At 50.3% G+C, this 13,657-nt stretch overlaps 5 protein-coding genes across 10 annotated transcripts; all 5 read right to left on the bottom strand.

Annotated features, from left to right (window-relative positions):
- Window positions 1–1,041: 1,041 nt before the first annotated feature.
- Window positions 1,042–2,897, bottom strand: LOC9656970 (2-carboxy-1,4-naphthoquinone phytyltransferase, chloroplastic). Of its 2 annotated transcripts, XM_002980750.2 has the most exons (9): window positions 2,614–2,897; window positions 2,453–2,556; window positions 2,340–2,411; window positions 2,143–2,281; window positions 1,984–2,090; window positions 1,839–1,929; window positions 1,755–1,793; window positions 1,512–1,688; window positions 1,042–1,456 (listed from the first exon to the last, which is right to left on the bottom strand). In XM_002980750.2, exons 1-9 carry the CDS (start codon window positions 2,881–2,883, stop codon window positions 1,355–1,357), a joined length of 1,101 nt encoding a protein of 366 aa, XP_002980796.2. In that variant the 5' UTR covers window positions 2,884–2,897; the 3' UTR covers window positions 1,042–1,354. The 2 variants fall into 2 exon arrangements, with proteins under 2 accessions (XP_002980796.2, XP_024541645.1); XM_024685877.1 differs by having other exon boundaries at window positions 1,755–1,929.
- On the bottom strand, window positions 2,893–5,595 carry LOC9656969 (uncharacterized RNA methyltransferase pc1998). Its single transcript, XM_002980749.2, has 16 exons — window positions 5,508–5,595; window positions 5,054–5,450; window positions 4,888–5,002; window positions 4,723–4,834; window positions 4,621–4,665; window positions 4,505–4,572; window positions 4,395–4,449; window positions 4,263–4,342; window positions 4,130–4,213; window positions 3,967–4,080; window positions 3,791–3,909; window positions 3,619–3,736; window positions 3,407–3,555; window positions 3,218–3,353; window positions 3,086–3,165; window positions 2,893–3,026 (listed from the first exon to the last, which is right to left on the bottom strand). The coding sequence occupies exons 2-16, from the start codon at window positions 5,434–5,436 to the stop codon at window positions 2,966–2,968; spliced, it is 1,719 nt and encodes a 572-aa protein (XP_002980795.1). The 5' UTR covers window positions 5,437–5,450; window positions 5,508–5,595; the 3' UTR covers window positions 2,893–2,965.
- LOC112350135 (trihelix transcription factor ASIL2-like) lies at window positions 5,508–6,467 on the bottom strand. The gene has a single exon (XM_024685812.1). It carries the CDS (start codon window positions 6,465–6,467, stop codon window positions 5,508–5,510), a length of 960 nt encoding a protein of 319 aa, XP_024541580.1.
- Window positions 6,468–6,725: 258 nt separating this feature from the next.
- Window positions 6,726–11,514, bottom strand: LOC9656967 (pentatricopeptide repeat-containing protein At3g49170, chloroplastic). Of its 3 annotated transcripts, XM_024685859.1 has the most exons (3): window positions 11,065–11,126; window positions 7,122–11,005; window positions 6,726–7,044 (listed from the first exon to the last, which is right to left on the bottom strand). In XM_024685859.1, the coding sequence occupies exon 2, from the start codon at window positions 10,988–10,990 to the stop codon at window positions 8,903–8,905; it is 2,088 nt and encodes a 695-aa protein (XP_024541627.1). In that variant the 5' UTR covers window positions 10,991–11,005; window positions 11,065–11,126; the 3' UTR covers window positions 6,726–7,044; window positions 7,122–8,902. The 3 variants fall into 3 exon arrangements, with proteins under 3 accessions (XP_024541627.1, XP_024541626.1, XP_002980793.2); XM_024685858.1 differs by having other exon boundaries at window positions 7,122–11,514; XM_002980747.2 differs by lacking the exon at window positions 6,726–7,044 and having other exon boundaries at window positions 9,008–9,395; window positions 9,442–11,514.
- Window positions 11,500–13,388, bottom strand: LOC9657308 (UPF0548 protein At2g17695). Of its 3 annotated transcripts, none has more exons than XM_024685880.1 (5): window positions 12,335–13,388; window positions 12,115–12,288; window positions 11,855–12,059; window positions 11,724–11,776; window positions 11,500–11,650 (listed from the first exon to the last, which is right to left on the bottom strand). In XM_024685880.1, exons 1-5 carry the CDS (start codon window positions 12,424–12,426, stop codon window positions 11,614–11,616), a joined length of 561 nt encoding a protein of 186 aa, XP_024541648.1. In that variant the 5' UTR covers window positions 12,427–13,388; the 3' UTR covers window positions 11,500–11,613. The 3 variants fall into 3 exon arrangements, with proteins under 3 accessions (XP_024541648.1, XP_024541649.1, XP_002980792.2); XM_024685881.1 differs by having other exon boundaries at window positions 11,500–11,647; XM_002980746.2 differs by having other exon boundaries at window positions 11,500–11,776.
- Window positions 13,389–13,657: the final 269 nt, after the last annotated feature.

The following is a 13,657-nucleotide window of genomic DNA, read 5'->3' as shown; positions in this document are numbered from 1 at the left end:
TCGGAAACGAACGCCAAATTGCATCACCGACTCAGATGGCCCTTGGCGAAGACAATGCAATTGTTGGAAGGCATCATCACAATCGTCGGCGTGTCCGAAGGCGCGTTTGAAGACGTCCGAAAGAACACTCCAATCGCCACGAGTAGCTGCGCTCAATCCATTGTACCACTGCAATGCTGTCCCTTGGAGACATGTGGGGAACTCACGCAAATGTCGAGCATCATCCCAAAAATAATATGTGGCAATCACCGTGAAGTGATCGAACCAATAGTACACATCATCCCCAGGATTCCCACGAAAGAACTCCGGCCGAACGCGAGGATTGGCACCAAAAGCAGGAGGAGTTGTACCATGTGCCGTGAATGCCGCCATCAACTGAGTTTGATTGTTCAATTGCAAGCACATAGCATCAAGCAATTGAACCAACTGCTGCTCTAGAGTCAAAGTAGGAGATTGCGGATCGGCCATGAAGATGAACGAAAAAAGAAAGAGCAAAAGAGGAGAAATGACAAAAAAGCTAGAAAGAAATGGTAGATCTAGACAATGCAAAAAGCTAGATCGAAACCAAATCTTGAAAGGAAAGAACAAAAGAAAGGAAATGGAAAAAGCTAGATCTATCCTAAATCCAAGCACTCCCCAGGGACAATCAAAGGTGCCCTTCAACTCCACCAATGTGAGTGCATGGAATATAGAAAGGGAATACAGAAATGTGCATATCAATTAGCCCAAAAACCCTAGTTTATATACAAGAGCGAGTGGTCCGGATTGAAACCAATCCGACGGCTACCAAAATCCACTACGCTAATATTAGTATATGGCATCGTAGCCGTACACTTGGCCCTCACAATAGCTAAATATATGCTTCATAAATTATTAAATAAAATTTATGACTAAGCCTAGATATGTTATTTTGGAAATAATTGATTTGAGTTTTGAGTTTAAGGATGAAAAAACATATAGGAATCTATAGAAAATTTATGAGCCTTGTAATGGAAGATGTCTTCAAGTTTGCAGAAATAAAAGAGAATTGTCCCTCATATGTACAGTGCAGATAAAAGGTTTATTGTGAATTTCTTTGTTGTCTTAGCTTTGCAACAAACCATATCATCAGTCTTCTTGCTTAAGCCTTTCATAGCATACTGGTAGTGCTGTAAGCGAGAGGTCGTGAGTTAAGGCATTGCATATGCTTTCTTTTTCCGCGCTTGGAGATGCAAAGCTCAAGCGATATATGATCCACCCAAATTTGAAGCTTCGATCAGGCCCCAGTTCTTACATGGTACTTGGCATCACAAAAACATTAGTCGAAAAGTGAGTAAAAACTTACATAGAATCAAGAGAAAAAAAGGTACCAAGTCTATCTCCATGCTCGTAAGAGCATCCCCAGAACTAGAGCACTGCCGAAAGCAATATGAAGCCTAACACAAAAGTATTTGGCAAGGAATATTTTTTTCTTGTCCTGCAATTAATCACTTGTTATTGGCCATCGAAACCACAAAAGACTGTATACTTACGTGATGATTTGACGAGACAAAATCCACAACCATTTTTCCAACCGGGAGTGTGAGCAGGCACAAAGCCGCACACGGCAGAGGCAATGCTTTGAGAGCCGCTAGAGCACAAAGCCCTGTATACAGCCCAGTGACTAGGAAAGTCACAACTTTCGACCCATTCTCCGTGCCAAGCCTCACCTGACATAGATATCAGAGTGATGGATTAGCACAGTAAAAGTCTCTCTTTGTGTAAAACTCGCATACCAGTGGAGAGATCTTGCCAACAGCTTTGTCATCTTCGATCTGTGCTTGGATGAATAACACGGGTGACGAATATTTGCAATGTACCTGATGGAAGTGGCTGCACAAGAGAATGAGCGTGGTTGTGATGCCCACCAGTGCGGAAGCACCCCACAGTGTGGGTGTTAAAGGAAGAATCCTACGAAACGGAGACTCGTTGAAAGACTGACGAGAAAGCTTTTGAAAAGTTTACGCTTTGTGTGACTGGCTGAGGTAAAATGCAGTCGTTGCAAATGGCCCGAAAGCAAGAAAGCAGAGAGGCTCGCCCAGTCCCTTGTAACTCAGTCGAAAGGGAGGACACTAATGCAAGAACAAGGAAAGTGAAAACCAGTTTTTTGTCAATCTCAAGTACCTGATAGATGTATCCGCAAGAGATTGCTGCAGCAAGGAGAGACGCTACTCTTATATCGGATGCGACCAAGGCTGCTCTCAGAAGTCCCGCACAACCAAACGCGAGGCAAGCGAACGACGCTAATAATACTCCTCGCTGGCTGTTTCTCGAAAGACCAAGGATCTAATTAGTAAATGATCCTGGCAGTAAGAAGTTACCTTCCAGTGATGTTCACAACTGATTCTTTCTTGTTTTTGTCCACACCAGTATCGGCATCGAATGCATCATTGCTGAAACAAGCTTAGAACAGACATTGTCTGGCATATAGTACCTTAGATTCAACCACGTGATGACGAGCACTGACGATACGAGTAACAACGAATATTGTCCACCATCAAACGCTCCACTCTCGAGAAATGCAGTAGCCGAGCCTACCTGCAACTAGAAGTTTCAGGCAACAATACAAAAAGCTTGGATAAAATCACTCTGTACCGAGAGAGGTATCAACGCGACTGAATAGATGGGGAGCTTCACTGCTCTCCAGAGAAGCTGCAAATCGCTCAGCTCTTGTATGCTTTCCGTGGGCGGAGATTCCTCCCGACTTTCAGTAAGAAGGCTCAAATTCGCTTCTTGGAAGCAAAATGCTACTCGAGCTTTGCGAGAGGCACTCACATTGGTGACGGGAAAAGCGCGAGAGGAGCATTGGAGTCTTTTTCCGGAGGTCCGCGTGCAATAGAGAGCAAGCTCAATAGCCAATGCCATATCCAAGAATTACCTTCTCAACACCTAAAATGAATTTGACATTAGCGTGGATAAAGTGTGATAATACACAAACAAATTGTAGTTACGCTCTGGTTTTCTTCTTCATTCTTTTGCCAGCTCGGAAAACCGCGAGTATCTCAATGCTGCAGAAAGTTTCAAAAAATGTTATGGCTGTAGATGACAGTTTTAGGATGGCATTCACCTGTCAGTGCCGGGAAAGAAGTTGTAAGCATGAGCATTCGCCAAATGCCAATGTCCGTTCTCTTCCAGTGCCTCACAATCCTGTTGAAGAATGTCCTGCACGTCAAGTGAAGAAGAAAGATGCGACTAGAACCTGTTTGAATGAATCCCATCCACAGCTGACATATATCAACTGCTCTGGCCATACATCATCGTCTCGCCAAGTCGTTTCTCCCTCTCTTTGAACACCACCATCTTTCGCTCGCAACATCCACGGTCGTTTCTCAACTCTGAAACAAAATTGCCATCCAGCTAATTCTACTCTCGATAACGAAAAACTTACTTATCGATTTCGTTTCTAGATGGCGATCTTGTTTTGCCTTGCGCTCTCAATGAAGCAGTTCTCAGAGCCTCAATAAGCACGGGCTGCAATCCTTTTCTTGGAGGATCAACAACAACCACATCTGCACCTTCCAACCACGTTATCGGAGCCTGCAATCCCAGAAAACCACCGTCAAAAACATATGAACAAAAGCATAGAAGAGTGAAATCAACCTCTGCTGCATCTGCGCAATGCCAGCTGATTTGGCAGTCGACGGAAGCTGGTAATCTCGAAAGAGAACGTTCAAAAGGCTCTTTGCAGTGCTTATTCACCTCGACGCACTTGACAAATCTACATTGTTGCAAGGTTATTAGACGCTAGCCATAACCGGTAAAATGTGTCCACCTGCACTTTCTAGTGGCTGCCAAACTCAAGCCAATGACGCCAACACCAGCAAACATGTCCACCACGGCACTTCCTTTTCTCACGTATCTCTGAAGTCTCTGTAGGAGGTCCTCAAAAGACTAAAAATTCAATGTGTCATCAATCCGTTTGTTTACTTTCGGAAACAATGCGCACACCTGATAGTTTGCTTGCCCAAAGCTGGAGGGAGCGTAGCATACGTCCGCACCTCCAACACGCTCCCAGAGTTCAGAATGCCCAAACAAACGCCTCCACCTCTGTCCCAAGATTATCTGGTAACTCTCAAAAGTAAGCTACGCATCCTGAATTCCAAGTACTCACGTTAGTTTGCGTTGTTTGAAAGTTTGCCCAAATTGAATGCAAGAGGTCTCTTCGGCTTCCTTGTCCACCCCGTCTCCACAAACTCTGAAAAACACAAGATCAGAAAGAAGGCAACACGAGAGACGACGATTACGTAGGCCATCTTATGAAGAAGCTCCGTTCCTGGAGAATCCTCATCTCGACTGTTCCAAACCAAGGACACCTGTACTTTGCCTACAAGTATTTAATTAAAGCCTGGAAAACTTGAAAAGGTCTCAGAACGTACATGTGTTCTTCCGCTGCTCAACAGGTACGGAGGTCACGTAGCTGTTAACAACAAGCTGAAAATACCGCGGTATTTGTTTAGTGAATTGAATAGGAAACGTATGTGAGAACCTGGATATAGCGCAGCTGCCCTGTGCACGTCTCGTCATCGTAAGGTTGCACACCAACGTCTCGTATAACTGCAACGCAAGTGATTATGGTAATTTTCCTTCATAACGAAAACGCACCTGCTTTGATAAGCTCAACCGCTGCGTTTATAGAAGGATGGTGGGCTGCTCAATACACACCATTTGCAAGAGTGGAAATTCAGTTCGAAGATGAATGCTTACCGCGGCATTCAGGAATATCGACAATACTGTGGCTGTGCTCCTCAAAAAGTCCAACAAATGGGTCATCAGACGTTCCACGAACTGCTAACTTAGCTCTACATCTCCATCCGTGCTGGTAGAGCGTTAAAAAACAGTCAAGTAGCCCTTTTTCAAGATGCAACATACCGTAGCACTGGGTATAAGCTGAAGCTTTGCAATTCGTCGTTTCTGGAAGAACGTGACAGCTTCGTTGTAAACAGGCGGATTGTTGAGTCCGTTTTCAAACGCACAACCGGAACACCTTAAAAGAAGCAAAGAAACTCAACTTGAAAACAATGTGTAGCTACCGTACCTTGAAAAATGCTGACAATTTAGCTTGCTAGACGTTTTTACTTCTTCCTCTGCGGGGATATCGGTTTCATCTTCTTCCTGCGGAAACTCCAAACCCAGTTGAACACCATCACTGCTTGGTCCTTCCTCGTTCTGGTTTCCATCTTCTTCTCGACCTTCGTCCTGCAGGTCTGTTGTCCTGCTCCTGTCTGATAAGTATCTTTCCTTGCTCACTCTCCGCCCGGGAGTCCACGTCCTGTGAAGCTTGAGTTTGCCTGCGGCTTTTCTACTAGTCAGTGGTCTGGAAACCTCCACAGACTTCTTCCCTGAAGCAGCAACTACAAACCCAATCCTCCATTTTGACGAAGAAACCAAGCTTCCATAGCAGGCGCAGCAATCTCCCATGAGAGTCACTAGGGCTGCAACCAGATTTGTTTTTGAGAACTATAAGCTAAGAACAAAGAAACCAATCTTACTTAGTGCTCCTGCTCCACGTAAGAATGTGGATCTGACGAAGTCGAAGGCTGGCGATTATGTTGTTGTGGTTGCTGCTGCTGCTGTAGCCTAGCGTTGCTTTCTACGATCATCCTCGCGATCTGGAGCTGAGTTTCATTCCTCTTCAACTCCAGCTCCCTCATCACTTCCAGCCTCTTCAGTTCCATCCTTTCAAGAGCTTCAGTCACGATACGAGCAATCTCTTTGGCATGACGCAACGGATTAGAACCGCAGGCGCTACCTTTTTTCCGCTTCTTGCACGCTTTGCTGCTGTTCCTGGCCTGGCAATCGTCGTCATCATCGTCGTTATCGTCCTGCTGGTCGGACAAAAGTTGGCCACCTGATATCTCGTCTTGGACGTGCTGCGCAGCGGCTTGCAACGACGATGATCCAAACCGATGGTCCTGTTTAGAGTTGAGAACTCCACTTCCAACCAAACCTTGCTCGTCAGGTTCTTGGTGATGGTGGAGTAGTGGAAGAGTAGAAGGTTGTACTTGAGGAGGATGAGTTTGCGGCTGGTGGTGGTGATTTTGCTGCTGCTGCTGGTGGAAGTGATTTCCAATCGTCCCAGTAACAAGTGCGGCCGCTGCTCCTAGCCTAGGATTTCGACCAACGATCTCCTCCATTTTTTGAAACCACGGCCAATCCGAGATCCCTCCGTTGGTCGCCTTTCGGTCTCTCTCAATCTTAAACCTCCTCTTCATCACGTCCAGCTTGTTCTTGCATCTCCGGTAGCTGTAGACGGGCTTGCCTTGCGCGCACACCGAATTGAGCTTGAAGATCACGTCCTGCCATCCCTTGGTGCCAATGCTTCCCCCATTGAGCTCGATGTACTTGTCGTTGTAGCAATCCAGCAGCGTGCTGACCGCTACATCGCTCCACTCATCCGCCGGCGGCATCGAGGAGGCCAGCATTTCCTTGCCGCTGCTGCGCATTCCCATAAACCCTAGGATTTCCGAGCCGCGCTCCGCGAGGAGATCGGCGCGGCGTTACCTGAGAAAGAAGACCAGGAATGTGGAGATCAGGGGAGATCGTCGCGAGAAAGCGAAAAATCGCGATTCAATCGTCCGTAGCGCGCTCCCCGCCATAGCTACTCCTCGCTCCCATCATGCAATGTGTTTGACCCTCAACCATATGACATGTATCCAAAGAGGAAGAGAAACACGTGGCATTCTTCCGATTTTCCCCTTGACAAGTCATAACAAACCGGCACTTTTTTACATTGATAAAGATGTTTACACAATATTGTTCTACCAATTTTTTTTTCTGTACAGAGGCGTGTAGTGAGTGAGCTTGTGTGCTGCGCTGTGAGTAAAAGTGAGTGAGCTGTTACCCAAATCCAATCTCCCAATCCATCCAATTTCGTGTTAGTCTTAATCCACCGCTAAAATAATCAATCGCGTCGCAAAGTAGCCACACTGGATTAGTGGCGCTAGCCCAAACGAAGGAACGATCCATCCATTCGTCGCCTTCAATGGAGAGAAGATAGCCAATCCTCGACGTGCTTTCTCTGCTGGGCTGCAAGCAAAGCCACAAAGAAGAAATTTAGGGTTCTTGGGAGGAGCGAGAGGGCGATCGATTGGCGGCGACATTACCTGCTGCGGCATTGCGATTGCTGCCGCTGGAGATTGTGGTGAGAAGCGCGGCGGCCCAGACGGTGGGAGGAGGAGGATTGCTGGCCGGGGCGGCGGAGGAGATATTTCGGCGCGTGCGCGAGGAGCCGTAGCAGGGCACAAGAACCGCGAAGCTCTCCTCGGAATCGGAGCTAAAATCGGTGGAATGGGGCTCCAGCCAGCCGACGGACCAGTCGGAATCCTCCGATTCGGAGCCCGACATGCAGCATCCATCCGTGTGGACGACCACCAGGTCGAATTCCTCGTCGAGCTGCTTCTCGCGGCACAGCTTCCACGGCCGCCGCGCGCTAGCAGCCGATTGCGACGAGGAATTGGAGGAGGCGGAGGAGGAGGACCTGGGCCTCTGGCGTCGTCGCGATTTCCCCGCGCTCGCTCTGCTGCTCCTCCGGAATCGATCGCTCTCTTGCTGCTGATGCTGCTGCTGGTGCTGCTGATTCTCTAGGGTGTTGCTGTTGCTACCACCGCTGGCGCGCCATAGCCACGGAGGGAGCTGCGATAGCGCCATCGCCATGATGATCTCCCTCTCTCTCTCGCTCTTCTAAGAGGGCGCGCGCGCGCGCTACAAATCCACACAAATTCCCTGGCGAAATCTATGGAAGAATGTGTCTGGGAAGGGAGGGTTTCACGACGAAGGCGAAGAATTTGGACTAACTCCTACTTGAGCAACAGGGCATCTCTACCCACGTGGCGCCGCCGCGGTCGTCCATCGCCGCATCCGACGGCTGCCGTGTGGGGTCGTCTCACTCACACTTCTCCTCCAACTTGTTAGCTAGCACGGATTCCTCTGTGATGCTGATGGCGCTGCCTGGATTGCTCGCGTCCATCCATTCGCGCAAGTGTTTTTAATCTAGCTTTAAAATATTGTTGGGGCGTAGGCTCTCACGCCTTTGTACTGGCTTTGTCTTGTTCCGTGTCAAGAGTCGTACACCAACGTATGATCAATCAATCAAATATGTTCCTTCTTTTTACAAACCACAAACACAAGTATCTAGGTAGAAAGGTTCCTTATCAATTGGAAACATCCCTGTTTTGAGCTGGTTCCTCGCCATGGGGAGGACGCTGCTCGATTTCTTCGCGATGAGGTGGTTCCACAGGATGGGCAGAGTGATTTATTTCATTGCTCCCACCTTGATCTTGGGGTGATTCCACGCGAGGAGGGTGCTCTACTGGATAGTCCTGGAGTTGTTCATTCTGCTGGGATCCATTCTGCTGGGGTTGGGATTGATCCGGGTAAACTGGCACTGGGTAGCGCATCCCTCCACCACCACCAAGAACTTGCTGCGCAACCTTGCTCCGTGCAACCAAACGCTCTTCCTCCGCCTTGCGGCTGGCCATCTCTCGCAAACTTGATTGCTTCTCCGAGGATTGCCTACGCAGCCCCTCGGCCCTGCCGTGCGCTGCCTCCCTAGCGCCGGCGTCGAAAGGATGAGCAATCTTACCTCCAACTTCCTTGGCGCTTGCAAAAGCATGATCAAGCTTCTCTCGGGCACCAGATGCTAGCGTCACAATGTCTTCTTTGGCGTTTGCTCGAGCCTCCCGCCTCATTGCATCCATTGTCGCTTCAGAGGCCGCCATAGAATCAACCGATCAATCAAAGATCAAAGAGAATCAATCTATAAGAGATCAAAGAGAGCCACAGAGGGCTATACAGAGACTTTTTGTTTGCCCGAAGGGGGGTCATCCAGCTCCATTTTAAAGATCTAGCAAAGCGCCACCTAAGGTAGCCAGGTGTCGCCATAGAGTCAATGGGCCATGGTCACAATATCGTGAACTAGAATGTACGGAGAGGACTTGCATGGGACCAGCTTAGTTGCTTCTTGGGCAGCCCATTTGCCTCTGGCAGCGTCTGGATGAATCCGGCACGCGCTTAACATACTTATCCAAGCAACTTGGCTTGGTGTTACAGGCATTGTGTGTATGAGCTCTTCTGCTTCGCTCAACCATCCTAAACGCCCAAGAACATCCACAATGCATCCATAGTGCTCCTCTCGACCAACACTCCTTCCATCCAGCTCTTGAAGCATCCACACGAAGTATAGCCTTGCTTGGTCGACCAGACCAACATGGCTGCACAGAGTGAGGATGACAGTGAAGCTGATGCTATCTGGTTGGATCCCATCCAAGTGCATTTCGTTCCACAGCTCCATGGCTTTGCTCGCACCGTTTTTGTGCCGGGAGGCTGCGAATCCCAGCTGAGCGTGAGCCGTGATCATCGCATTCCAAGACACCACGTCCCTGTACTGCATGTTATGGAAAAACTCCTCGGCAACTTGGAGCTTACCGCACTTCACGTACAAGTTGAGCACGGCATTCTCCACTGGCCGGTCTCTCTCCAGCCCGCTGGAAACAATCCTTCGGTGGATCATCTCGCCCTTCTCGAGCGTCTGCAAGTTTGCACACGCCGTGATGCTGCTCGCGAACACGAATGCATCGGCTCGAACTCTGCCTTCGCGTTGCATGTCGAGGTAGAAACTCAGAGCTCTTGGGTCCTGGCCGTCTCGAACGAGTGCCGCGATCATGATATTCCATGTCACAACATTTCTTCGACCGGCCACCTTGTCAAACACCCTCTCGGCCTCCTCCAGATCGCCGAAACTCGCATACATCTCCAACAGAGCGTTGGTCACCTCGATAGAAGCCGAGAGCTCCCGATCCAGAACTACGTGACTGTGTAATCTTCTGCCGGTCCGTTCATCGCCGGTTGCCGAACAGGCAGCCAGAACGCTTGCCAGGCAAATCTCATCAGCTCGGACTCCTTCCAGGTTCATCTTTGTATACAGCTCCAATGCATCGTGACCGCAGCCATGACGAACGTACGCATCGATCATCGCTGTCCAGGCCACCAGATCCTTTCTATGATCCACCATCTTGTCAAAAACTTCCACTGCCTCGTCCAAACTCCCACAGTTCGCATACATCTCAACCAAGGCAGTCGACGCGACGCTTGAGGATCCTCCTCCACCGTGCTCGATCCGTGCATGGAGTGCTCTTCCCACTGATAGCTTCTTGAGAAGCGAGCAGGCCGCGAGAACACTCGTCAGTGTCGAGATCTCAACCGGCTTCACCCCTTCCAGATCCATTTCCCAGAATGCTGTGAGTGCCTCCACTGGAAAGCCGTGCTGGGAACAGGCCGAGATAAATCCGTTCCAGTCCTTCTCTGTGTCTGGTGAATCCATGAAAACTCTCTTCGCATCTTCCACACTTCCACACCTCGCATACATGTTGACGAGAGCATTCTGGACGACAACACTTCCTTCCGGTTCAGGCCTGATCGTCAGAACTCGTTCGTGGACTGATCTGCCTTGTTGCAAGTCGGAGGAGGAGACCGCGGCACTAGAGAGCGTGAACATGTCGGGCTCCAAGCCTTCCACTTCCATCTCCCTGTACAGATTTAACGCTTCCTCGCCACAGCCAAGCCCGGCATTTGCAGCTATCATAATGTTCCAGGCAACCACGTCCTTGTCCTTGATTTTCCGGAACTTCCTCCGTGCCTCTCCCAAGTTGCCACACTTGGCATACATGTTGATCAGCGCGTTCTGTAAAGCAGCACTGCCGGAGGCCTCAAATCCCAGGCTGGTGGTTCTCTCATCGATCGCTTTCCCCTGCTCGATGAGCGCGAGACTCGAGCACGCTGCTAGTCCGGCTCCGAAAGTGAAAACGTCCGGCTCCATGCCTTCCAAGTCGATCGTCCAGAAAATCTCCAGAGCTTCCCTGTCATGTCCATGCTGGGCATTTGCCGCAATCATCGTGTTCCACGAGACGATGTTTGGCTGGGACATCTCCCGGAACAAACGAGCAGCGTCCTCCAAGCTGCCACTTTTCGTGTACATGTTTAGCAGCGAGTTCTGCAAGACAAGGTGAGTGCTTAGTCCGATGTCAACAAGCCGCTTGTGGAGACGCTTACCCAGCTCTAAGCATCCCAGTATGGAGCAAGCTCCCAGCACGCTGGAGAAGACGAAGCTATCGGCCTCGACTCCTTCCAGTTGCATCTTCCAAAACACTCGAAGAGCTTCTCTCCCATTTCCGTTGTCGACGTAAGCTGCGATGAGAAGCGTCCAGCTGAAAACGTTCGGCCGAGGAATCCTGTCAAAGGCAGCCCGAGCATCCTCCAAGCACCCCCATCTTCCATACATCTGAACGATAAGATTTCCCAGGAATGTCTCTCGGTCCCGCCCAGTTCCGGACAGCTGAGAGTGAAGCCGCCTCCCATCTTCCACAGACCTTGAGATTCCATACTGCCGTAAAAGAGCTGCAAACTCTGTCGAATCGACATCGTCAACTCCTCTGAAAGACGATGGCCGTGTTGAAACTTTCGTCGTCGCGGGAGGAGAGACGATCATCCTTTTGATGACGATAGATAGATTATTACCATCACCCAGCCATCAACAAGCCGGCGTTTTTTCTTTCCTTGAGCTTGCAAGATCCTAGGAAACTTTGTGGCGCATTTCCTGGATCATCTTGTCGCTTGACTGCTTGGCGAACAGGCGCTGCTTGAATCGGACGTAAGGATAAGTTGCCAGCGACAAAAAATGCGCCGGCTTGGAGAAGGAGAAGATCTCGTACCAGATGCTGTCATCTTCCTTGTTCCATTCCACAGAAAATCGCTCTTCACCAGCCTATAAACCACTCGATCGATCGATCATCCATTGTTGCAAAAGGAAAGAAGAAAAGAAGAGTTTTTTTTGCTGACTTACCAGGAGATGGCCCTGCAAGGTCCCACTTCCAAAGGCGTAGACGATTTTGTTGTTCTTCCTGGCTTGCTCTCGATCGTCGCGAATGTAGCGAATACGTAATGGATTCACGATCCAGAAAAGCCCTTCCTTGCTACACACATTGAATCCCTGGCCACGCTCGATCGGCGTCTCCCGCGGAACGAATGCCCAGCCCAGCTGGAAATGCCTGCGCAGCCAAGCATTTCTTCACGCCATCGCAAATCACTCCACAGAAAACCTACCGCCAATCTTGGAGCAAATTCTTGGCCCTGATGAACGCCTCCTCTTGGCCGTGGCCGATCTTCACCCTGGAATGGTTGATCGCAAACCCTTGGCGCTCGATCGATTGGAGGCGCTCGTCCGTCCACGCCGCCTCGCTGCAGCAGTCCTCTGCTGCGTAGTTGAAATCTAAATCCCTAAAGAACAAGGAACACGATAAGGATCGATACCGCAAAATCTTGCCTGTGATCCTTGGCCTGCGATGGCGGCTTGCTCCATCCCCAGCCCAGGAGCACCATATCTAAAACTAGGGCAAGAGAGGGATTGCATTGCATTCAAAGAAATTTTGTAGCTCCATGGCTTTGAGAGAAGCGGACGGTCCTATGAATGGTGTTCGGGGGAGAAGATTTTCTCTACATGGGAGAGCAAAACTAAACCAAACGAAGGCTTTTTCCTTGCCCGACGCTCCGATCGATGCCGGGATCGATCAATGTGTGTGAAACTCCTAGGCCTACTTCCTCTTGATCTTCTTCTTCTTGTTAGCGCTGCCACTGCCGCCGCCGCCGCTCTTCTTGTTCTTGTTCTTCAGCATGAGCACCGAGTCCTGGAACTTGGAGGGCAAAAGGGTCGCCCTCTTGCGCTTGGGCCGGCCAATTCGCTCCTCCTCGTCGCTACTGCTGCCGCCGATCGAAGAGGGCTTGCTCGGAAAACCATCGCTGGGCCGGGAAGGAGACGATACTGGCCCCCGCCTCCTCTGGAAGATCGAAAATCCCAGGCTCTGGACGAAGACCCTTCTCCCGGGGGGACGACAGGCGCTGGCCGCGGAGTCGTGGATTTGTGACTGGATGACAGCGCAATGAGCCAGCACGTCCAGAGCGAGCAAGCTCTCCACGGCAATTGCTTCCGCGGTGACGCTGGAATCGGCTTGATCCTCGGCCGACTGCTCCTCATGCTCGATCAGCGGCGTCGGATCTGTGGATTTCTTCGACCAATTCTCCCCCGACTGCGTAGCGCTGCCGCTGAAATATCCCCCGGCGTGCCCGATGGAAGGCGATGGAGCAGCATTATGGCTTGATGCCGTTCTCCTCTTGTTCTTGCCGATGCTCCACACTCCAGGATCGGGGAGGCGCTGGTGAGCCACCGATCCATTCCACGCTACCTCGGCGCCTGCCTGGGGCTTCATCGTCCTGTGCCGAGCGACGGCGATGCTGCCTCGCAATGGCCCTTGCTGGATCATGACCTCGTTCCAAGACGGCGAGGGGCAAGAGCTTCGAAATCTCTTGTGCTGCATTGAATTGGCTCTGCGGTGGAGAGATGGAGCTCCTGGTTGCTCGCTTCTGCCCGAAATCCTCAATCTAGTCTAGAGGGAAGCGCTGCGCTAGAGACTCCTAAAACAAGACGATCGCTCGGCTCTGGGGAATTGCATGGCGAGGATCTTGGACGCCGGCGAGGTGAAGAGGGGAGAGAGGAGGAAGAAGATCCATGGCGGTTGCCCTGCTTGCCCTGGACAAAGGAGAAATGGAAGGAAGAGAATCGGGTAGAACGCCTCGCCTCGCCTTGTGCACA

Source organism: Selaginella moellendorffii, unplaced genomic scaffold (assembly GCF_000143415.4).
Source record: "Selaginella moellendorffii unplaced genomic scaffold, v1.0 SELMOscaffold_46, whole genome shotgun sequence".
Lineage (NCBI taxonomy): Eukaryota > Viridiplantae > Streptophyta > Lycopodiopsida > Selaginellales > Selaginellaceae > Selaginella > Selaginella moellendorffii.
The sequence above is the reverse complement of the archived record's forward strand: the minus strand, read 5'-3'. Positions and strand labels throughout refer to the sequence as shown.

What these genes read in the sequence shown, in the direction of transcription:
- LOC9656970 (XM_024685877.1), bottom strand. Translation starts at nt 2,883, where the DNA reads ATGGCATTGGCTATTGAGCTTGCTCTCTATTGCACGCGGACCTCCGGA. An exon ending in TCGCGTTGATACCTCTCTCG is followed by an intron (nt 2,557 to 2,613) that starts GTACAGAGTGAT and finishes TTCTAGTTGCAG; the next exon opens with GTAGGCTCGGCTACTGCATT. An exon ending in CTCAGCCAGTCACACAAAGC is followed by an intron (nt 1,930 to 1,983) that starts GTAAACTTTTCA and finishes TCCGTTTCGTAG; the next exon opens with GATTCTTCCTTTAACACCCA.
- LOC9656969 (XM_002980749.2), bottom strand. Translation starts at nt 5,436, where the DNA reads ATGGGAGATTGCTGCGCCTGCTATGGAAGCTTGGTTTCTTCGTCAAAA. An exon ending in TTCAAACAACGCAAACTAAC is followed by an intron (nt 4,081 to 4,129) that starts GTGAGTACTTGG and finishes GAGAGTTACCAG; the next exon opens with ATAATCTTGGGACAGAGGTG. An exon ending in ATTGCGCAGATGCAGCAGAG is followed by an intron (nt 3,556 to 3,618) that starts GTTGATTTCACT and finishes CTGGGATTGCAG; the next exon opens with GCTCCGATAACGTGGTTGGA.
- LOC112350135 (XM_024685812.1), bottom strand. Translation starts at nt 6,467, where the DNA reads ATGGGAATGCGCAGCAGCGGCAAGGAAATGCTGGCCTCCTCGATGCCG.
- LOC9656967 (XM_024685858.1), bottom strand. Translation starts at nt 11,500, where the DNA reads ATGATCGTCTCTCCTCCCGCGACGACGAAAGTTTCAACACGGCCATCG.
- LOC9657308 (XM_002980746.2), bottom strand. Translation starts at nt 12,426, where the DNA reads ATGCAATGCAATCCCTCTCTTGCCCTAGTTTTAGATATGGTGCTCCTG. An exon ending in TCGCAGGCCAAGGATCACAG is followed by an intron (nt 12,289 to 12,334) that starts GCAAGATTTTGC and finishes CTTGTTCTTTAG; the next exon opens with GGATTTAGATTTCAACTACG. An exon ending in AATTTGCTCCAAGATTGGCG is followed by an intron (nt 12,060 to 12,114) that starts GTAGGTTTTCTG and finishes TTGGCTGCGCAG; the next exon opens with GCATTTCCAGCTGGGCTGGG.